Consider the following 17,553-nt stretch of genomic DNA (forward strand, 5'->3'; position numbering starts at 1 on the left):
GTGACACATTCATCTTACATAATGAGCTGCTGAGCTTCTTGACAAAATAAGATACTGAAGTAAATGCACATTTTTACATGATTCATATTTAAGTAGGTTTGATTTTTAAGTGTCAAGGACAGAAACATGAAGCCACAGCTAATAAAAGAAACAGCTGCAGCAATTTTGAATTATATTACTGCACAGACTTTATTAATTTGAAATTAAAGGGCTCCAGAACTTTTATTCCTTCTGAAGAGCTTCAGATTCATCGACAGAGGTAAATCAAAGGACGACATTTTGGGAATACCTCATTTAGCAGGTAGGCTACAATTCAGTTTTGTCCAACTTTTAAGTTCCTGCCTAAACAAGCCAAGATACATGGCTTTTTTTCCCCCCATCATCTGGAACCACCATTATAATCTTCCTTTTGTTATATACTAACTGCGTGCTTTGAGTATGTTTACCAGGTGATGCTGCAGTGCAACCCATCCAGAAGAGCACGGAAATGCAACCGTTTTCCTAAAATAAAACAGATTTGGGACTGCAGTATTTACACTGAACATCTTTTTTTCTAGTGAAATATAGCAGATTGTATGAATCTTTTAGAAGACAGTTTGTCCTGCTGCAAGCAGTTTTGTTCTCAGCTCATTGATAGCTATAGAGGATCACATGAGCAAAAATCAGTACAGTAAGGGTCACCATCAACTTAAAGAGAAATTTCCACAACTAGGAAAATCTTTTCAAATAATACCCTCTTCCCCACTCCTTTCAAAGCACAGGCTCAAATATTTACTGAACTGGCCCCTGAAAATGCATACACTTTTTTTCTTTGTTCTGTTCTGCTTGAAAGTTTTACATCACTATAGTAGTAAGATAGTAGTAAGAAGCCAAATGGAGAAATTTGAATTAAGGAAGTTATGCATGATCTCTGTTAAGTTAAGCAAAATTTCCAAACTCTTCCAATTCTTTCTTGCTTCCAAATTCCTTGAGATATGGAGAATCACTACTACAGGACTAGAAAAGCAGTTGTTATCTGTTTTGTAAAATCTTCATTCCTTTCTTCTTGATTTAACAGCATTATGCCCTATGCTCCGTACAAGATGAGCTCTCATGAGATGACAGGGAAGTATGTAAGAGTATGTTTTCCAGTAGAGAGATCTTAAGCGTCTTCTTATTGAAAGAAACATGAGTTCTTTGATTATTTTTTTATGAAGTTGTTTGAAACACATACAAAATCTAAAACCAAAACATTTTTAAATCTTCTGCTTGCATAAGGTGTCCAACCCATTAGTTATGTGACTTAGCTTCTCCCCTCTGCCTCAAAATTCCCTCAAAACAAAGAAACCCATCACCAGTAATGCATGTATTTGTCCCACTAACATTAGAACAAGCACGTGCAATGCTCCAAAAAGGTGAGCAGGGTATGAAATATCATCATAATCCTTCAATTGCAACAGGATCTTAGCAGCTGACCATAACAACAGAAAAAATAAACTGGGATGGGCAAAAAGGTTACTCCCTTTGTTCTCCTACATGTTGCAACTTCATCATTCATGAAGCAGGCTCAGGCCTACCGTAGTTTGCACCCTGGCACATTAAAACAGTTTAACTGTCCATAATACTCTTTGTGGTGATTTGCTTGCCCAGACCTGAAGTTAAGACTCCAGTGTGATCATCATGTGGTATACCTGTACACTACAGCAAACGCCTGGATATATGCTGGTATTTTACTGTAAATGAGAGACAGCTCATCCTTTGATGAAAGTGGGTAAAATCCTCACAAAAACACAAGGCCCAAGGAGACATCCAATTACAGAAAATATTCTGCATTCTGAAAACAGTGTATGTACTTAAGAAACCCATCTGCTGTGCAGGGACAGCTTACTCTACGTGAGGCTGTGTAAAAATGACACCATCCTACTCACTGCATCTGTTCCTTGTACATTTTTGGAATTGTATCTACTTACTTTAGCATCAAATTTGGATTTCTTATTACAAACACTATGGAAAATTTGGGGCCTGTTTCTTCCTAACTGTACACTCATACAAACAGATACCACAGACAACTTTATCCAGACTCTATTCTGTTCTTACTGCAAGCTTCTAATGAAGAAAATTAGGTTTAGATATCACTTGGTGAAAATTGATCAAACCTGCCACCAGGTTGCCAGCTCTTGCTTCAGCATAGAAATTTGCATTTGCCTGAAGCACATGAATAGCCTTATCAGAAGGCACATAGGATGGAAAGGAAGCGTGTATTTTAGTGTGTTTTGTTGATTTCTGTGTCTACCTGCAAAGGCCAGTTCCTGCCTTCACCTGAGAGATCAGGCTGAAGCCCTCATGGAAGTTCAAGAGCAGCCCAGGATCTGAAACAGCCCTTGCTTTTGAGTTGCCTTGTAGTGAATTTGGTAGTTAAAAAGCTGTAACACGAGAAAACAGCCCTTTGAACGAATAAGGAAATGCCTGTATTGCCAACCAGCACACTGCAGCTGTGTACCTGGGTACCCCAAAATAACTCTAGCTCACCTTGGTTTAAGAGGCATTGTAGCTGATAAAGGACCAAATCAATTTTTGTAGCCTCTATCTAACTGTGGGCACTGGGCTTTGCAAATTAGATAAGGTTCTCTAAATGTGAAATTTGGAATGCTATTTCCTAAGTGTCTTCTGAAAAACAACACGGTTTATTGTTATAATGCATATATAATCATGTACAACTGTAACCCTTCCTACACCTAGCTCAACATTTGAATATTGATCTTTTGGCTCAACATCCTGGCTTGCAACAGCTTGAGCTACGGAAATAGGCAGGAAGAGAAAGCCATCATCTTTTGAGGAAGCAACTCCTGATGCTGTGTGATAGATCTGGGGGTAGAAGTGAGGCAAGCAAAGGCTTTCTTGCTTGTGAGAGTTGAGGGTTTCCGGCTTGTTCTCTTGCTCTGGGGTACTTAGTCTACCACAGCTCCTACATCTGGCATTTCCAGAAGACTGACATTTATGCACACCCTAGCACCCTCGGCTGGAGATGAAATCATGCCCTACAACGTATGGTCCATAGGTGCTGTGTGCTGTATGCACTGGTCAGTGCCAGTTGTTTTGTCTTTCCTCCCTTAAGCCACCACCTGTCTTTTGATGAAGAAAATACCCAGTTTTGGAGATCTAATTCTGTTCTCATCGTGTTGGACACACTGAGTCCTGGAGGCATGCCTGTGTATTTGGTATGCTGCAAGTCTGCGGCTGCTGAGCTCATTTAAACACAGATGGATGCTTTAGAGATTTTAACGAGGGCTTTCTAATGAATATATTCAGTAACACTTCTCAGAGGCTTGTAACTTAGACTTGGATGGCTCTGCACAAAGACGAGGAAAGATTATCCCCCTGCCCTAAAGATCCATCTCCATGCCAGCTTTCAAGCCTCTGCTCCAGAACACCAACTGGCAGCTATTTTAGAAAGTTTCCTATTTTTTTGACTCCATTAATGAAGCCCTCTGGTTTTACCCCAGTCCTGTGAAAACCTGGACTGCTGCTAAACCTTCCAAAAGAGCGGCCAGCCTGAATAAAGGAGCAAATATGGAAAACTTTGTCCCTAATGATTATAGTCCAATAAAGTCATAAAACTGTCTAAAAGTTCCAATAGTGCAAAACTCTCAGTCTTTATTGTTATTCTTCTTATTATTAAAATCTAGCAGTATCTTGCTGCTCCTGCTATGAGCAGTTCATATTAGTTTGGTGGTTTGTTATAGCAAAGTTAGCAAGTATCAAAAAGAAGGTCATTTTAGAAAGCACATCTCAGACTGGTCTTTATTCCCCTTCATTGTCTGACAATGTGTGAATTTTTAACTGTATAAAACTCTAAGAGGAAGCTGCGTCCAGCTCTCCTCAGGTACTTAAAGTACCATCTAATCACCTCTTGCAGATTGTCGATAGTGAAGAAATGCCTAAGCCACAAAATGCCAGGGATGGAATGCCAGGCTCCCCTATTTCTTGCAGTCTCTCCGTAAGTACTTGCTCCTATTGGAAAAAACATACTAGGTCACAGGGACCTCATTTCACATGACAGTTTTTATATAAGAGAACAAAAGCCATGGTGGTCTTTGCAGTCCCCTGAAGTTAAGAGGTGTTTCAGACAGCACTGGAAAGAGAAACTAAACGTGCAACAGAATTTCTGGGAAGATGGGAAAAAGCAAACAGCCAAGAAAATACCCTACACTTGAAAAATGGCAGAAGGAATAATATATACTGGAAAGAAATTCTTATGATCTAAAATTAGGTGAAAGACAGAGAGGAGGAGATGCTCACATTTAAACTCCAAAATGCCACGCTCATGTAAGATCCTTTTGCAAGGCTGCATTTTAAAGAAACGTGCATGAAAGCAATGCTACTTCTGCATGACTTCCCTGCCAGTTTGCTCTTTAGAAAAGGGCAGAACTGTAAACACCGTCTACCTAGGAGAGAAGCAGGAAAGTTCAGCCCTGTGACAGTTGGGTGCTGACACCATTTTGTCGGAGGGAACAGCTCTCCGAGCTTTTCACCCCCTCTCCACACAGCTGCTTTCTCTCTCACTTCCTTTGCCCCGTTTCACGCCAGTGCCCCTCGATGCTACAGCAGGGCCTGAAGCGGGTCTCCGTGGGACAGATGTCTCCTGGGGCTCACAGGGGGGCACAGACAAGAGCAGGAGTGGAAGTGCCCCTTTCTGAAGGGCTCTCCCCATCCTCCTTTGCCCCCACTGTCTTCTAAGTGCAGGTTTTATGAGCTTCTCTAGTTTCCTACCAGGTTGGGGCTCTCCTTCACAGCCTGTACCACCCTGATTATTCAAGTATCCGTCACAAAAATCTGCTCAGCTCAAGCCATCAAAGGATTTTCTACAAAAATTAAATTATACACTCGAGTACGATTTATCCAGCGGGGATGGAATTTGATATAATCTGGAGTTTGAAGTGATGTTGTATCATGTAACTTTTGTTCTTCCAGTAGCTCCGCTAGTCCTGCTAACTTCAGTCTAAATGCTCCCAACAGCACACCACGGTGCCATGGCCCCTAACAGCTGTCGGTGCAGACCATAAACTTTTAAAGATGTCATGGTATGCAAGAAAGACTTATGATCTTTTTATAATCTAACTTCAGATCATCTGCAGAATGTCTTCAGATATTAAATCCATTTTCTGACTCAGACACAAGCTAATTTTAAGTGACAGTTCATCAGGGAAGCATTTTATTATTTGACTATAGCCCCCTGCCTCAAGCGGCTGTGTTTCGGCTGGAGGTTTAGAAGTATGTTTTCCTCTGTTTGAAAATATGCTTTCTGTCATGTCTAAAAGTTACTGGCAAATACCACTTATTACATCTTAACACAAAACCACTTATTTTCTTGTTACCTCTCTCTAGTAGACGTCTACATTGGAAAAAGTTTTTGAAGTGTTGCATCTGTGCTGCAGTGCTCGTTACTGTATAGCCAACAGAGCTAGAATTATGTGGCTACCTCACTAGCCATATTCCTAGAACAAAATTCAGCATTACAGTCTTTTCAGGGGCAATGTTTCAGTAAGCTCCCTCATTTCCAACAGCTCTCAACTCCCTTCCTCACACTTTACTTGCAGGGCCACGCTGTAAAACAAGTCAGTGAAATATCTCACATCAAAAACAAAATCTCACAACATACAACTTACTGCAAGTTTATGTCCAAACCACTTGCTGGTACAGTTCTCCCGTGCCAGAAAGCATCCCTGCCACAAGTGTGATGTTAGTAGAGGGTAGCATAGGACTGAAACTTCAATAACTGAAATTGGGAGATAGAGCTACACCCTTAATTACAGCTTTCTTGTCCCTTCTTGCTTGCTTTTCTTGTTTCCATTTTGTTGTTAATAATTCAAACAAGAAAAAAGTTTGTCATCCTCCTCCCTCTCCAAAATGTTCCACTTGAACTAAGTACCAATCCAAGTGGATACAACATTACAGGCACTCTGCTGAAGAAGTATCCAGATCTGAGTTTCCATGAGAAATATTTCCAGATACCCAGTAATATCTCCAGGTTCCAAAGATAACCCTAGCTTCTAGTCCTGTGAACATCACTCATCTTTTAATGTGGTTCCAAAGATCTGCAGATAAAAATTACTTAAATACAGACCATGGTAAGGAATATTTTCCCAGCTATTTGTAAAAAAAAATCATTGTTTTAGGTCACATACAAATATTGAAGTGTTTGAAAAAAAAAATAATAAAAGAAAACCATACTTTTCTTGCTCCTCTTCCAAACCTTATTGTGAGATGGCTGGCTAGGTTCTGATTTCATTTATTCTACTCTAAATCAAGATTTCATGGCCTTGTCTATGAGTTACGGAGCAGCTGATTAAGGCGTGAATTCAGAGTGCTTTATCTTTTTCACATCAGCTCCCGGCGCTCATTCTTGGAGAGCAGCACAAAATACTTTTGAGTGAGCTCACTGTCAAAGCCAAGCAAAATGCACTGTGTTCAGCATGTGTTAAGGGTTCCTAGGAAGGGAGGGAGCTGCAGCCTGTCCTAACACACTGCTGCACATCCAACCCCTGGCTGCCTTAGGTAGACAAGCCCCAAGAGCTGCCACCTCGCATTTACGCTGCAATCCGTGAGCTCTGAACCTGGCACTTGCCAGACTTGAACCCCAACTGGGTTTTGTTCAGATGCTTCCCCTCCAGCCCAGATTAGTCTTGGTATCGTGAAAAAATGATATGGAAGACACATGGATATTACAAAAGCTTACAATAAGGTCTGGGAACCTGAGGCCAGCAGGCTGCTTATGGCCACAGTTTCATTTCATGCAGGCCGCAGAGAATTTCCCTTCTCCATCCCGGTATGCGTCAACGTGCAGGCTGAGAAATATGCCTCAGCGGCCTGTATAGCTGTCAGCAATTACAGACCTTTCCCCTGCCTTGTTATAAACTTCATGTGACCAACAGCAATGTTGAGGGGGAACTATTAACATAGCTAGGTCCCCACAGCAACAACATGTTGTAAATTACAGAGAGACCGAGTCTATTGGGGAAATACCACAAAATCTACCAACCAGCAGTATTTGGTAACCTCAGTGTCATGGCTTTATATTCCCTCCCTTCACACACTGCTGCTTTTCCCTTTCTTTTTCCCTCCTTTGATTTCTCTAACCACTTCTGCCGTTCTTGCCTTCTACCCTAAATCCTGCCCACACCATTAACAACCATGGGAGCCATTTAACAGGAGCCACTTCAAACCATGCAGCCAGGCTGGGCCTGCACGCTGTTACACTGATCACGTGGAAAAGAGAGAAACACCAGAACACGGAATTAACTTTTTATAAACGGAGGTGGTTTTCATAGCAGAATAGAAATCTTAAAGAAATTTTCCACTACACACGTTGAAGATGCACTTTGTTATTGGCTAGGCATTCAATTAAAATTATTTTCCTTGAGGAAAAGACACTGCTCCTAATCAGCTGATAACATCAGCACTACCTCAGGGAGTTCGAATTTCAGGCTTCTTTGGTGTCTTACCAACTTGAGCATAAAAATTTTTAAGGCAGAAGTGAGTTTTTCCCCTTCATATTCAAATTCATTCAGTGTAATTTTGAATTTTTTCCTTCTTTAAGGGCAGGTGAACATGAAAGGGTACATTGTCTCATGGATTACCCCTCAGTGCTGTTTTCTGGGATATATCTGTTCAATTTCGTCTATGCTTTAGCTATGAAAAGATGTCACCAAAAGCAGAATTCACCTCACCTAACATTAGAGACTTGTAAAGGAAGTATCTACAGCATTGGAGCTAGGATCCTTTTGTAATCCATGAAGAGAAACAACCACAAGGCAAGACTCATCCCATATATTTTAGATGCTTACCTTGGATGAGTTACATTCTGAAAGTATTGCTTCCTCTGCAATTTGTTCAAATCCCTCTCTCCTTAATATATTCTCCTTAATAATATCTCCTACATATTATTTTTCCTGGTCTATTTACAACCTATTGAAAATTTGCAGTTTTTGAAGTAGGGATTGTCTTCCTTCATATATACATGTGCAACAAATAGAACAACAGTATCATGACTGCATGACTGCTGCTTTTATTTACTGCCATGGTACAAAACATCAATAATGATAATGCTATGCATATTGGAAACCTATCTTCAAAAACAACAACCAAAAAAAAAAGGAAGAAGAAGAAGAAAAAGGTTTCACAGCCACTGCATGCAACACAATGCTGAGAGGTCAGATATGGTGACCAACTAAATAGAAAGCTTTATCCTGCTTACAAAGTCTCCCCTTGTTATGGTTATGGACTCTGATCTGTTACACAGCAATAAATTTTATTCATGGTATTTAGCTTTTACAAAGAAGGTGAAAGAAGGACAACTATCATGTCGTTTCCAGCCCTTAATTAAAAATAAATAAATAAATAAATCAGGGGGAAAGAGAAAAACGGGGGAAAGAGAAACAGGCTTTTTAATAGATGTGGGTACAAGTGGAGTTCACCTGCATCAAGCAAAGGCTTCTGATCCTGTTTCTACAGATGGGCTAGGCTTCCAATTCAGGTGACCCTCTCCTTCCCAAGCTATTATTTGTTTCTGAATGTGCAATGGAAGAGAGTCATGCTGTAAATCCAACACTGCAGGGGAAACTCAGCTGTTGGGATCTTCTACATATTCACAAGCTATGTATTCCCCCTGATATCAATCATGACAGCTATTGGGCTGGGAAATGCCGTGAGGAAAAGAGATTCAGGTAAAGATGAGACACACTGAAACACCAGAGTTTTGGGGCAGGAAGGCTGTCCTTGGGGAACCAGGTGTAGGTAACTTCACAGTGAAAAGGAATATGGAACTTCTTCAAGCCATCAGGGGCAGAAAGTCAGATTGATGCACTTGTGTAAATAAGTGCATCTCTGGTCATTAAACTGTAATTGGTAAAATTTTATTACAACACTTGTTCAGACTACCAGCCATTACGACTTTCAGAAACTCTTGATATCCTTTTATTTTTTGAGTAAAAACAATTCATCAAATAACACACACACATCTCATAACTACTACTTTCAACCTTAACTGCAGTACCTATACTTTTTTCTCTACAGAACTACCGATGCACAATTTAAAACCCCACCACACACAATAGTCTCCTTAGCATGCACAATTCTCAACTAAACATGACATTACTTCATCTGTATTCAGACTGACCTGTCTTCTCAGTCTAATAGCAGTGTTTTCAAAACAGCATTACATTCCTTTGCAGACTCCCTCTAATTCAATGAAACCTTCTCAAGGAAAACCAATCAAGTGGGTGATTTATGTAGCTGTATAGGTACAGCTTAATAACCTTAATCAAATCAGTAGGCTGAATGTAAAAGCCAAATTTACATAGAAGGGCTTCCTTTCACAAATGAATAAATGCTGAAAACATAACTTCAAGAAAAACTTGCAAATAAAAAAAAAAGAAAAAAAGAAAAAGGCAAAGTAAGGTAATTACCTATCTCCCTTTGGTTTTCTTTTTTGTACTGTCTTCCCTTTGGGTCGTCTTTCACTTCCTAAACAGGGGCTCCCACCAGGGCCTGTTACCCGTATTGATTCAAGGCCTTTGGAAGATTTCTTAAAAGTAAATTCCACTGGTTCTCCTTCTTTTAGGCTTCTAAATCCTTCCATGTAAAGCTTGCTCTGTAAATAGGAAAAATACTCTTGGTTACCATTGCCTTCAAAACAATATTTACATTCATAATCAACAGGACAAATTTTCTCCTGCCTACTATCCTGGAATACATGCAGGTTGAACAACAGTTTCCTCTACGTGAGCTAGTGGATGATACTGCAAATTACAGTCCCAGATACACTGAAAACACTATTCAGCGCTAAACAAGTAACAAGAATCTTTTTTCAGTACAAACAAAACTGAAACAGTATTTTCCTTTTCTGTGTTGAATGTTGTTGAGCTAAGAAGGCAGAGAAAATGCTGCATCCTTAAAATCCTAAGGCAGCTGTAAGTGAATAGGCTCTTTTAATGAAACGGAAAGGGAGCAACTGTTCACTTCAGAGATAATTCATTTTATGATCAAAATTATCATCATTCATATTCTTTATATCTGTGATACAGCTCTGCCCATCTGAAAACAAATCACATATACAATGAACACCAAAGGCAGGAGGAAGGCATTCTGGGCAACAAATTGGCCAACTGAAAAGGGCAATTCAAATATCCCTAGTGAGCTGCTAAATTTCTGTTCACTACCCAAAAATCTTACCTAGTTATCACGATACAGGTATAGATTTGTATTTTCATTCACAGAAAAGGAAATCATCGTCACCAGAACAAGTGAAATAAATACTAATACATCTTCTGAAACTATACTGTAGCAGCAAAATCTTGGACGAGCTGTAATCAACAGGAGCTCACCACGGATTTTAATATGAAGAAAAATTTCCCCTCAGTTCCTATAAATTACGTATAGTAGTAAATCTATATCCCAGGACCCATGTGATGAATTAAATAAAATGATCAGCAAGTTAAGTTAGACAAATTATTTTATGGGAAAAAAGAACAGTAGACACTGGATGCACTACACATTTATTTTAGAAGTTACACATTACGTGAGTGAGATCAGAATTTGCACATTACATGAGTGAGTTCAGAAGTTACACATTACATGAGTGAGATCAACTGGATTTACAGAGAATATTGCCAAATCCCTGTCCATTTCCAAATACTTTCTTCTTTTTTTTTTTTTTTTTCTTTTTTTTGGCACAAGAATTATGAAACACGTCATCTTCTTTTGCTCTTGAACTCTTAATAGCAAGAAAATTTATCTGGATTGATTCTTACTCAGCTTTCCATCACTCATACGTTTGAATCGTGGAGAAAAGGAGGGAGCCTTCACTGCAGGTACTGTCCCACTCAATTACACGTCAAAACAAGCCAAGTGACACTAAACTGTGTAAGTCACGTCTATTCCCCCCAAGTCCAACTAGGGAATGTCTTGAAGTCAGGCTGCAATCCCTGACATGGACACCCTGTATCCATGTTATGGGCACGGGAGGTCTGCAGCACCATGACAGGGTTTCTGAGGCAGTTTGAGCTCAAGCTGCCTTACAAATCTCATCCCAGATGTTCAGGGCCATTGCCCTGGTGTCTGCATGGCAGTCTCTCAGAGACAAAAGGGGCTGAGAACAGAAGTTACACAGGCTATATCAAGAGGTTCCTTCCAACCTAGACTCTTCTGTGATTCAGAAGTCTTAACCTGCAGCTGAATTACACCCAGTGAGGCTGGAAAACAGGATTCCTCTTCCTCGTCCTCCAGCAGAGTTACCTTGGGGAACTTGTGTCAACTTCTCTCCATCCCAAGAGATTTCCCTCTTGGGACATCTCTACAAAGTCCATTTCCCACAGCACTAGTAGACTAAATTAAATATTTCCAATTAAATATTACAAAATAATTGGGAATATTTATTTTAATGAAACCACGTCAAAGCACACACACATCTTCACTTCAAAAAACCCATGTACCAGACCAGCTCACAGTCTACCCAGCAGCAACTGTTCGTAATATGAAATTAAGAAGGTTTGCTTGACAGAAGGACACAGTTGCTTATAATTTTTCCAGCAGTCCAATGTAAGCAACAACACAGCTCAACGGGTTAGAGCAAGGCTATTTTTTCCTTACCCAGTTATTTCAAGCAGATAAACACAATCCTGTATTTTTCACTAATATGGAATACGGCATAGATATTTCTGTGTTTTTCTTTAATTACAACTTAATGAAGACATAGTTACGTCTACAGTAAGACTTTTTCCTTTCCAAATCTCATGGTTTACAAAACAAACACCAAGAGGTTGACATCTGATATGCACATTACGTCTTCTATTTTACTTCAAAAGAACGAACTTATCCAAACTCATACTAAAACAAGGTATGTGTTAGTCTTCTTAAATGTTTTTATTTTTTTCACGTTTCACTTTTAGCAAGGAAACTTTCATTTCCAAACAAAGCACTATACTTTCAAGAGGGTTTTATGGAAAGTATGTTTAAAAGCCAAAATTATGGAACAATCATCGTGCTTTCATAAGTCATGCATTATGCAAGTGTACATTTTTTTGAATATTTGTTTTTTCAAGCACTTTTTTCAACAGAAAAGGTTAAAAAAAACAGTCCAAATGACTCGCACAGTACCCTCCTTTAATACACCTCAACAGCTTATCAATGCTAATAGATGGATTTGGTGTTCTTTGACTTATTGTGTAAACACATACTATGTTGTCAGTCTGCTCATGGGGAGATACTCTGGGTGCAATAACAATTCAAAACCATCATGAAAAAATGCTGTTTGAAAACCAGAGGAAAAAAAATCTAGACCCCTTAAGTTTAGAACTCTTTTCAACTTTTCTGAAGAGTTGGACAAAAAAATGTCTGTAAAGTTGATAATTTAACGTTGGGAGACCTAACTCGGTATTTTCCTCACATTATTTAAACAAATAAAACACACACAATTAAAAGCAGCCAGAGTTTCAAGTCAGTGAACCATTTCTAGAGCCCTGAATGGGGTGTTTGGGCACACTGCCAATGAACAAAGGGAAAAACTTAAAAGCACCATGCTTTTCCCCCTTTCTCTCTTTCAACTGTCACAGACTTTGCTGTTATTTTTACCAGAAGTCAATACAGTGGTTTCAGACAGGAGCTTTTTTTTTTTCCTTAAAAAAAAATAATAAAAAATAACAGTGCCAGTTCTCTGTATTTTTTAAAGCCATCCAATTATTTCTTGATGTTTTAGCCTGTAATGTGAAGTCTCACACATCATTGTCACAAGCAACAGCTTGGCCCAGAGAGCTGGCAATTTCTTAAGAGTATTAACAACAACAACAAAAAAATAAGAATGAAAAACCCATGATAACAAGTTCTTGAAAAGCATTTCTTAGTATGAAGCAAATCCCAAAATATTATGAACTGTATTATCAAGACAATCCCAAAGAAAAATACCATTTCCTCAGTAGTGTCAGGGAGTGCTTGAAACACTCACCCGGCTCTACAAAAGAAAGGAAGTTTGGAATTAAGGCTCATTACAGGGGTCTGATCTCCTCTGATACATGTGCATTACTTTTATTAACCTGTCTGGAGGGATGGGAGAACAGGTTCCCAGTAAGCACCTCCTCTGTGCTTCTTTGTCATTTCGAGCTGGGGTTGCAAAGAACTGCTGTTGTAGGCATGAAATTCTTGGGGGGGGTGGCAGCGGTGGTGTTATTCAGTGGCATTTCGGCTTAGATCATTTATTTTCTCTATCTCTCATTTCTGCCCCTTTTTATCTAGTGATTGATTGATTGCTCGGTACAATGACCAGATGCCACCAGTACGCTGGGTTTCACAAAGTAAGAAAACGGCTTTCCCTCCAAAATTATCTACAATTAAATCCAGACATGAAGAAAAGCATATCCTGAAGCCCCGCCAGGCTAAAGACTTTAAGACTTTAAGAAATTCTCTCCAAAACATCCTTGCCCAGTATCATCAACCTCTGGAGTGCTTCTGAATCTTCTATCGCACAGAGTAAGTCAAGACAGAGGTGAAACATTTTACATGGGACCTACACCAGTGCTCTCACCCACACTTGCTCAAGAACAGAATTGCTGTACAACATAAATCTTAGGGGAAGTGCTGTGAAACAACGTAAATTGCATGATACAAGGGCTGCTGCAAGAGTACACTGAAAAGTTCACTTTAGGAGGTTTGTGAAGTTAATACATTTTTGCAAAGGGCATCCTAAAACAAACAAGAAGTCCATTACACAAAACGACAGCCTCTCGAAGAGCAACGTGTAGCTCTGCATTTACACAGAAACCAAAGGCCACGCGCCCATGCGACAACCTAACCTCTCGCCACTGCTCCCTCCCATCCCTTGCTCCTGCTGACCTCAAAGGCTTTTTCCTGCTCCTAGAGGCTTATCTTACACCAAATCTGGCACTTCTCAGTCCTCCCCATAAGCCAATTTAACCCACTAATCTGACAGGAAACAAACTCAGTTTAAAAAAAAAAAAAAAAAAAAGAGGGGAGGGGGAGGGTAAGAGGAAGAGGAAATGGGGATAGATTTCTGTTTTTCCAGTGAGCTAAATCTGTTCACAGAATGGTTCAATGAGCTCCAGGGCACACATAGTGGAAACTGCAGCTATTGAGATTAGAATGTGCTTCTTAGTATTTTGTGAAAGAAAAAAAAAAAAAGAAAAAAAAAGTGGTACTAGTTACAGTAATTCACAGTTTGATTACAAAGAATACTTCAAAGCTTACTCTAAAAATAGAGCTATGAAGAAGTCCTTGCATTTCTCAAAGATTTGCCTTCCAGGTGTTAGTCACTGAAAAGCCACATATACTACATGCATACAACATTTACTAGATGGGTAACCTAATTCAAGCAACTTCACAGTATGGAAAGAACTGATACTTAGGCAGGTACTGCAGTGCAGCTGGTACACTGCAATTTCACATCCCTATTTACTTGGAATTTGTTTCTGTCTTGAATTTCCACCTCAACTGCAGTCATTTTCATAACCTCATGCCCATTCATCATCCTGTCACTGTGCCCGTACTGTTACTCTTCTTACTGTGAAGTATGCAAAGGTATTTATTTAGCTTTGGAACAAAAGGCTCTCTAACTCAAAACCACCCTCCCTGTACAAGAGATGAACTACTTCCTCCCTTTTCTTACACTTTACTAAATAAACCTTTACTAACGGCTTTAACTTAACAACTTTATAAATTCTAAATCACTTAACACATTCAGGTCTTGTTCCTCTATGACCTCTGAGAAGTGAGTGTTTTTTGATTATGTATTCTTCCTTCCTTTCACAGTACCTTTTCACATAGAAAGAGCTATGTGATTTCCCACAACTCTCCACCTTTTTCTTCACTTGAGATTCAAGTTAAATCTTTTCTCCATTTAAGCCTCCAGTACTTCAGCTCACCTAAGCCCACTTGCCAGCTCTACTAGTTTAACAAAAATTAGACCTTAAAATATTAAGCTGTTGACTTTTTATCTTCAGTTTTAAATCAAATTAACCCAGTCTATGTTTTATCTTGATTTTTTTTTTTTTATTAAATCAGTTTTACTATAATTTCGTCAATTCTTTGCAAGTCCAAAATGACATGCCTCCTATTCTGAATTACTGTTTGGAGAAGAAAAGCATTGCCTATCATGTCCAGAAACAGAACATAATTCTAATACCACTTGTGCTTCAATATTAATCTAGCCTAATACACAGCCTAACTATAATGTTACTATTCCAATTAGCATTTCTATCTCATAGTAGTATTACTCTACTATCTGTATATAAATCCTAAACCAGAAGTCTACTACAGGTCTGCTATAATTACTTCCCAAAGTGATTTGCACCAAACATATTCTATTGTATCCACGATTGTTTATTTCTTTCCACAGTGCCACTTCATTCATGACAATTTGCTAATTTTCTGCGTAATTTTCAGTATTTGTGTTCAGGCCATGAATGCTATTTGACCGTGTTTCCGCTGCCTCTATATCTGGTTACACATTCAGCACCAGCTGTTCTAGTTTTGTATACTAATGAAAAGAATCTGGATAATAAACATCTCATTTGCTTCTCCCTGACCTCACCCAGCTCTCTAGCTATAATAAGTATAATTTTCTGGTACAGCATAGCACCCACACAACTAGTTTTCTACTAGTTTTTGCCTTTCCTCTGCTCAGAACATTTGTGCTAGGATGTGTGCAGTTCTCTTTAACCCCATATTCCTTCCCCTGTGCTCTAACACCAGGCATGACAACTGAGCCAGCCTCCTCTCCCATTTCTTGGTGTACGTATATCCTCACCAGTCACACTAGGCACAAGATAACAGTTTTAGGACGCAGTTCAGCCGGTTCAAAGGGGCGGCTCCTCCTCCCCACCCTCAGTCACCCACTGACCCGGGAAGAAAACCGTTTACCTGTTCTTGGTAGCGTAAGGCTTTCTGCTGCGTTTCATGTGAATCAGACCTCTGCAGAGTCAGAAAGCCACCAGGACACTTCAAAAGAAACTGCATGAGTGTGCAGCCATGGCATGTAAGGAGGGACTGCCCCACATAGCAGACTTTCGGTGGCAATTTGTCACTTATGTTGCCGCCTTGTCACTTACGTTGCCTCCATGATACCCTGAAACCACGCCATGAATCCTAGAAGCCGGGACATTGAGAAGAGCCTCTTTTCTTGCCTCTTTCCCAGTGGCTGAACACATCCCAGTGCCCTCACTGCTGCCTGGCTGTGCCACCTTTGGGACCCCCACAAGCCCCCCAGCGCCGTTGTTGCTCCCTTCACTGACTTGCCGCTGAGCTGCTCCTCGCTGACGTGAGCTGCCCCATTTTTTTGTTTCTGACACCCCTGTCTGCTGCAGGGCAGCTCTGCTGAAACCCAAGGGATTCTTTCACAAAAATCAGGAACAAGTCAACATGACCATCCAGGCAGATCATCCTCTTTTTATTTTCATTAGAAGGAGGTTCTGATTTTGTGGGTTTTGTTTGGTTTTGTGTCTTTTGATTTTTACTTCTCACATGAAGCAAGGGCCTGAGGTCCAGATTAGCAAGCTCTCCAAGACACCCTGATAGGCAATTAATTTTAGGGAAGTGTCAAGTGCAGACTTGGGAGAAAGCCAGTATGGCCAGTCCGTGGGCACACTGTACCTAAACTCTAAAAAACTCATGGCAATGGTGACCTCTGCATACTTTTTTAGTGACCACTGGGGCAGAGTATTTTTCAAGCCTTCTTCCTGCTAAAAACCCAAGCCTTCCAGGGAGAGACAGGCAGTTCTTGCAGCTTTATTTCTATTATCAGAAGAAAGGAAGTGTCACACCAAGCTTGGTTCTCTCATTTCTTCCACAAGGGATATAAATGCACCAAAACCTGCATGGCAACTGAGCCTTCTCCCTCTTGGCATCTGTCGCGTGAGTTTAATGGTGAGGGATAGCACACAACACAGCTACTACTCACTTGTAAAAACACACTGCACGTGGTGCAGTGTCCCCTAACAGATCTAAAAATCAGCCGATTTCAATGTAGAGTCCCATAAACAGAGATGGAACAACAAGAGCATGGGAAGGCACAATCTCCAGCCCACATAATTTGCTGCGTTTTCCACGTACTGAGAATTTACTCTGGTAGAAAGCACAGTCAATGGTAGAGTTATTTCACTTAAAACCAAACCACAGTTTCCTCCAGATTTACTACACCTTTCTAGCGTCGTTAACCATGTTTTCAGAAGCAACTGCAGCACCTCAATTTTCCATGCCTGCCCTACTACGGCTGCAGCCTTCGTACCTCTGCTTCTCTACACACCCCCCCCCCCCGTGCACAGGAACGACAATCCCTGCATCAGGAAATGTTTTAGCTATATAAAGCTTTCCTATCCACCTCCCTTACCACCTCTGATCATCCCAAGAGACTACATATAATTAAAAAAAAATTAGGCCCAGACTGTGCTCTGCTAATTCAGGTGTAGCAGGATATCTCTCCGCACAAGCACCGTCCCCTTTTCCTGCACAGAAGTGGCCTGGAAAAGAGCCATGTTTTCCTACTGTAAACCCCTAACATCGATCTCTGGGAAG

General features: G+C 40.2%; 1 protein-coding gene across 8 annotated transcripts in view; it reads right to left on the reverse strand.

Moving 5' to 3' along the window:
• The window catches only part of LIN28B (lin-28 homolog B), a 98,127-nt gene that overhangs the window by 34,987 nt on the left and 45,587 nt on the right, over positions 1–17,553 (reverse strand). For all 8 annotated transcript variants that reach the window (XM_068677821.1, XM_068677818.1, XM_068677824.1 and 5 more), the window contains one exon: positions 9,444–9,628. In XM_068677821.1, the coding sequence (XP_068533922.1) occupies positions 9,444–9,628 (185 nt within the window). The remainder of the gene's footprint in view (positions 1–9,443; positions 9,629–17,553) is intronic.

This window comes from Anas acuta, chromosome 3 (genome assembly GCF_963932015.1).
Source record: "Anas acuta chromosome 3, bAnaAcu1.1, whole genome shotgun sequence".
NCBI classification, from domain to species: Eukaryota; Metazoa; Chordata; class Aves; order Anseriformes; family Anatidae; genus Anas; species Anas acuta.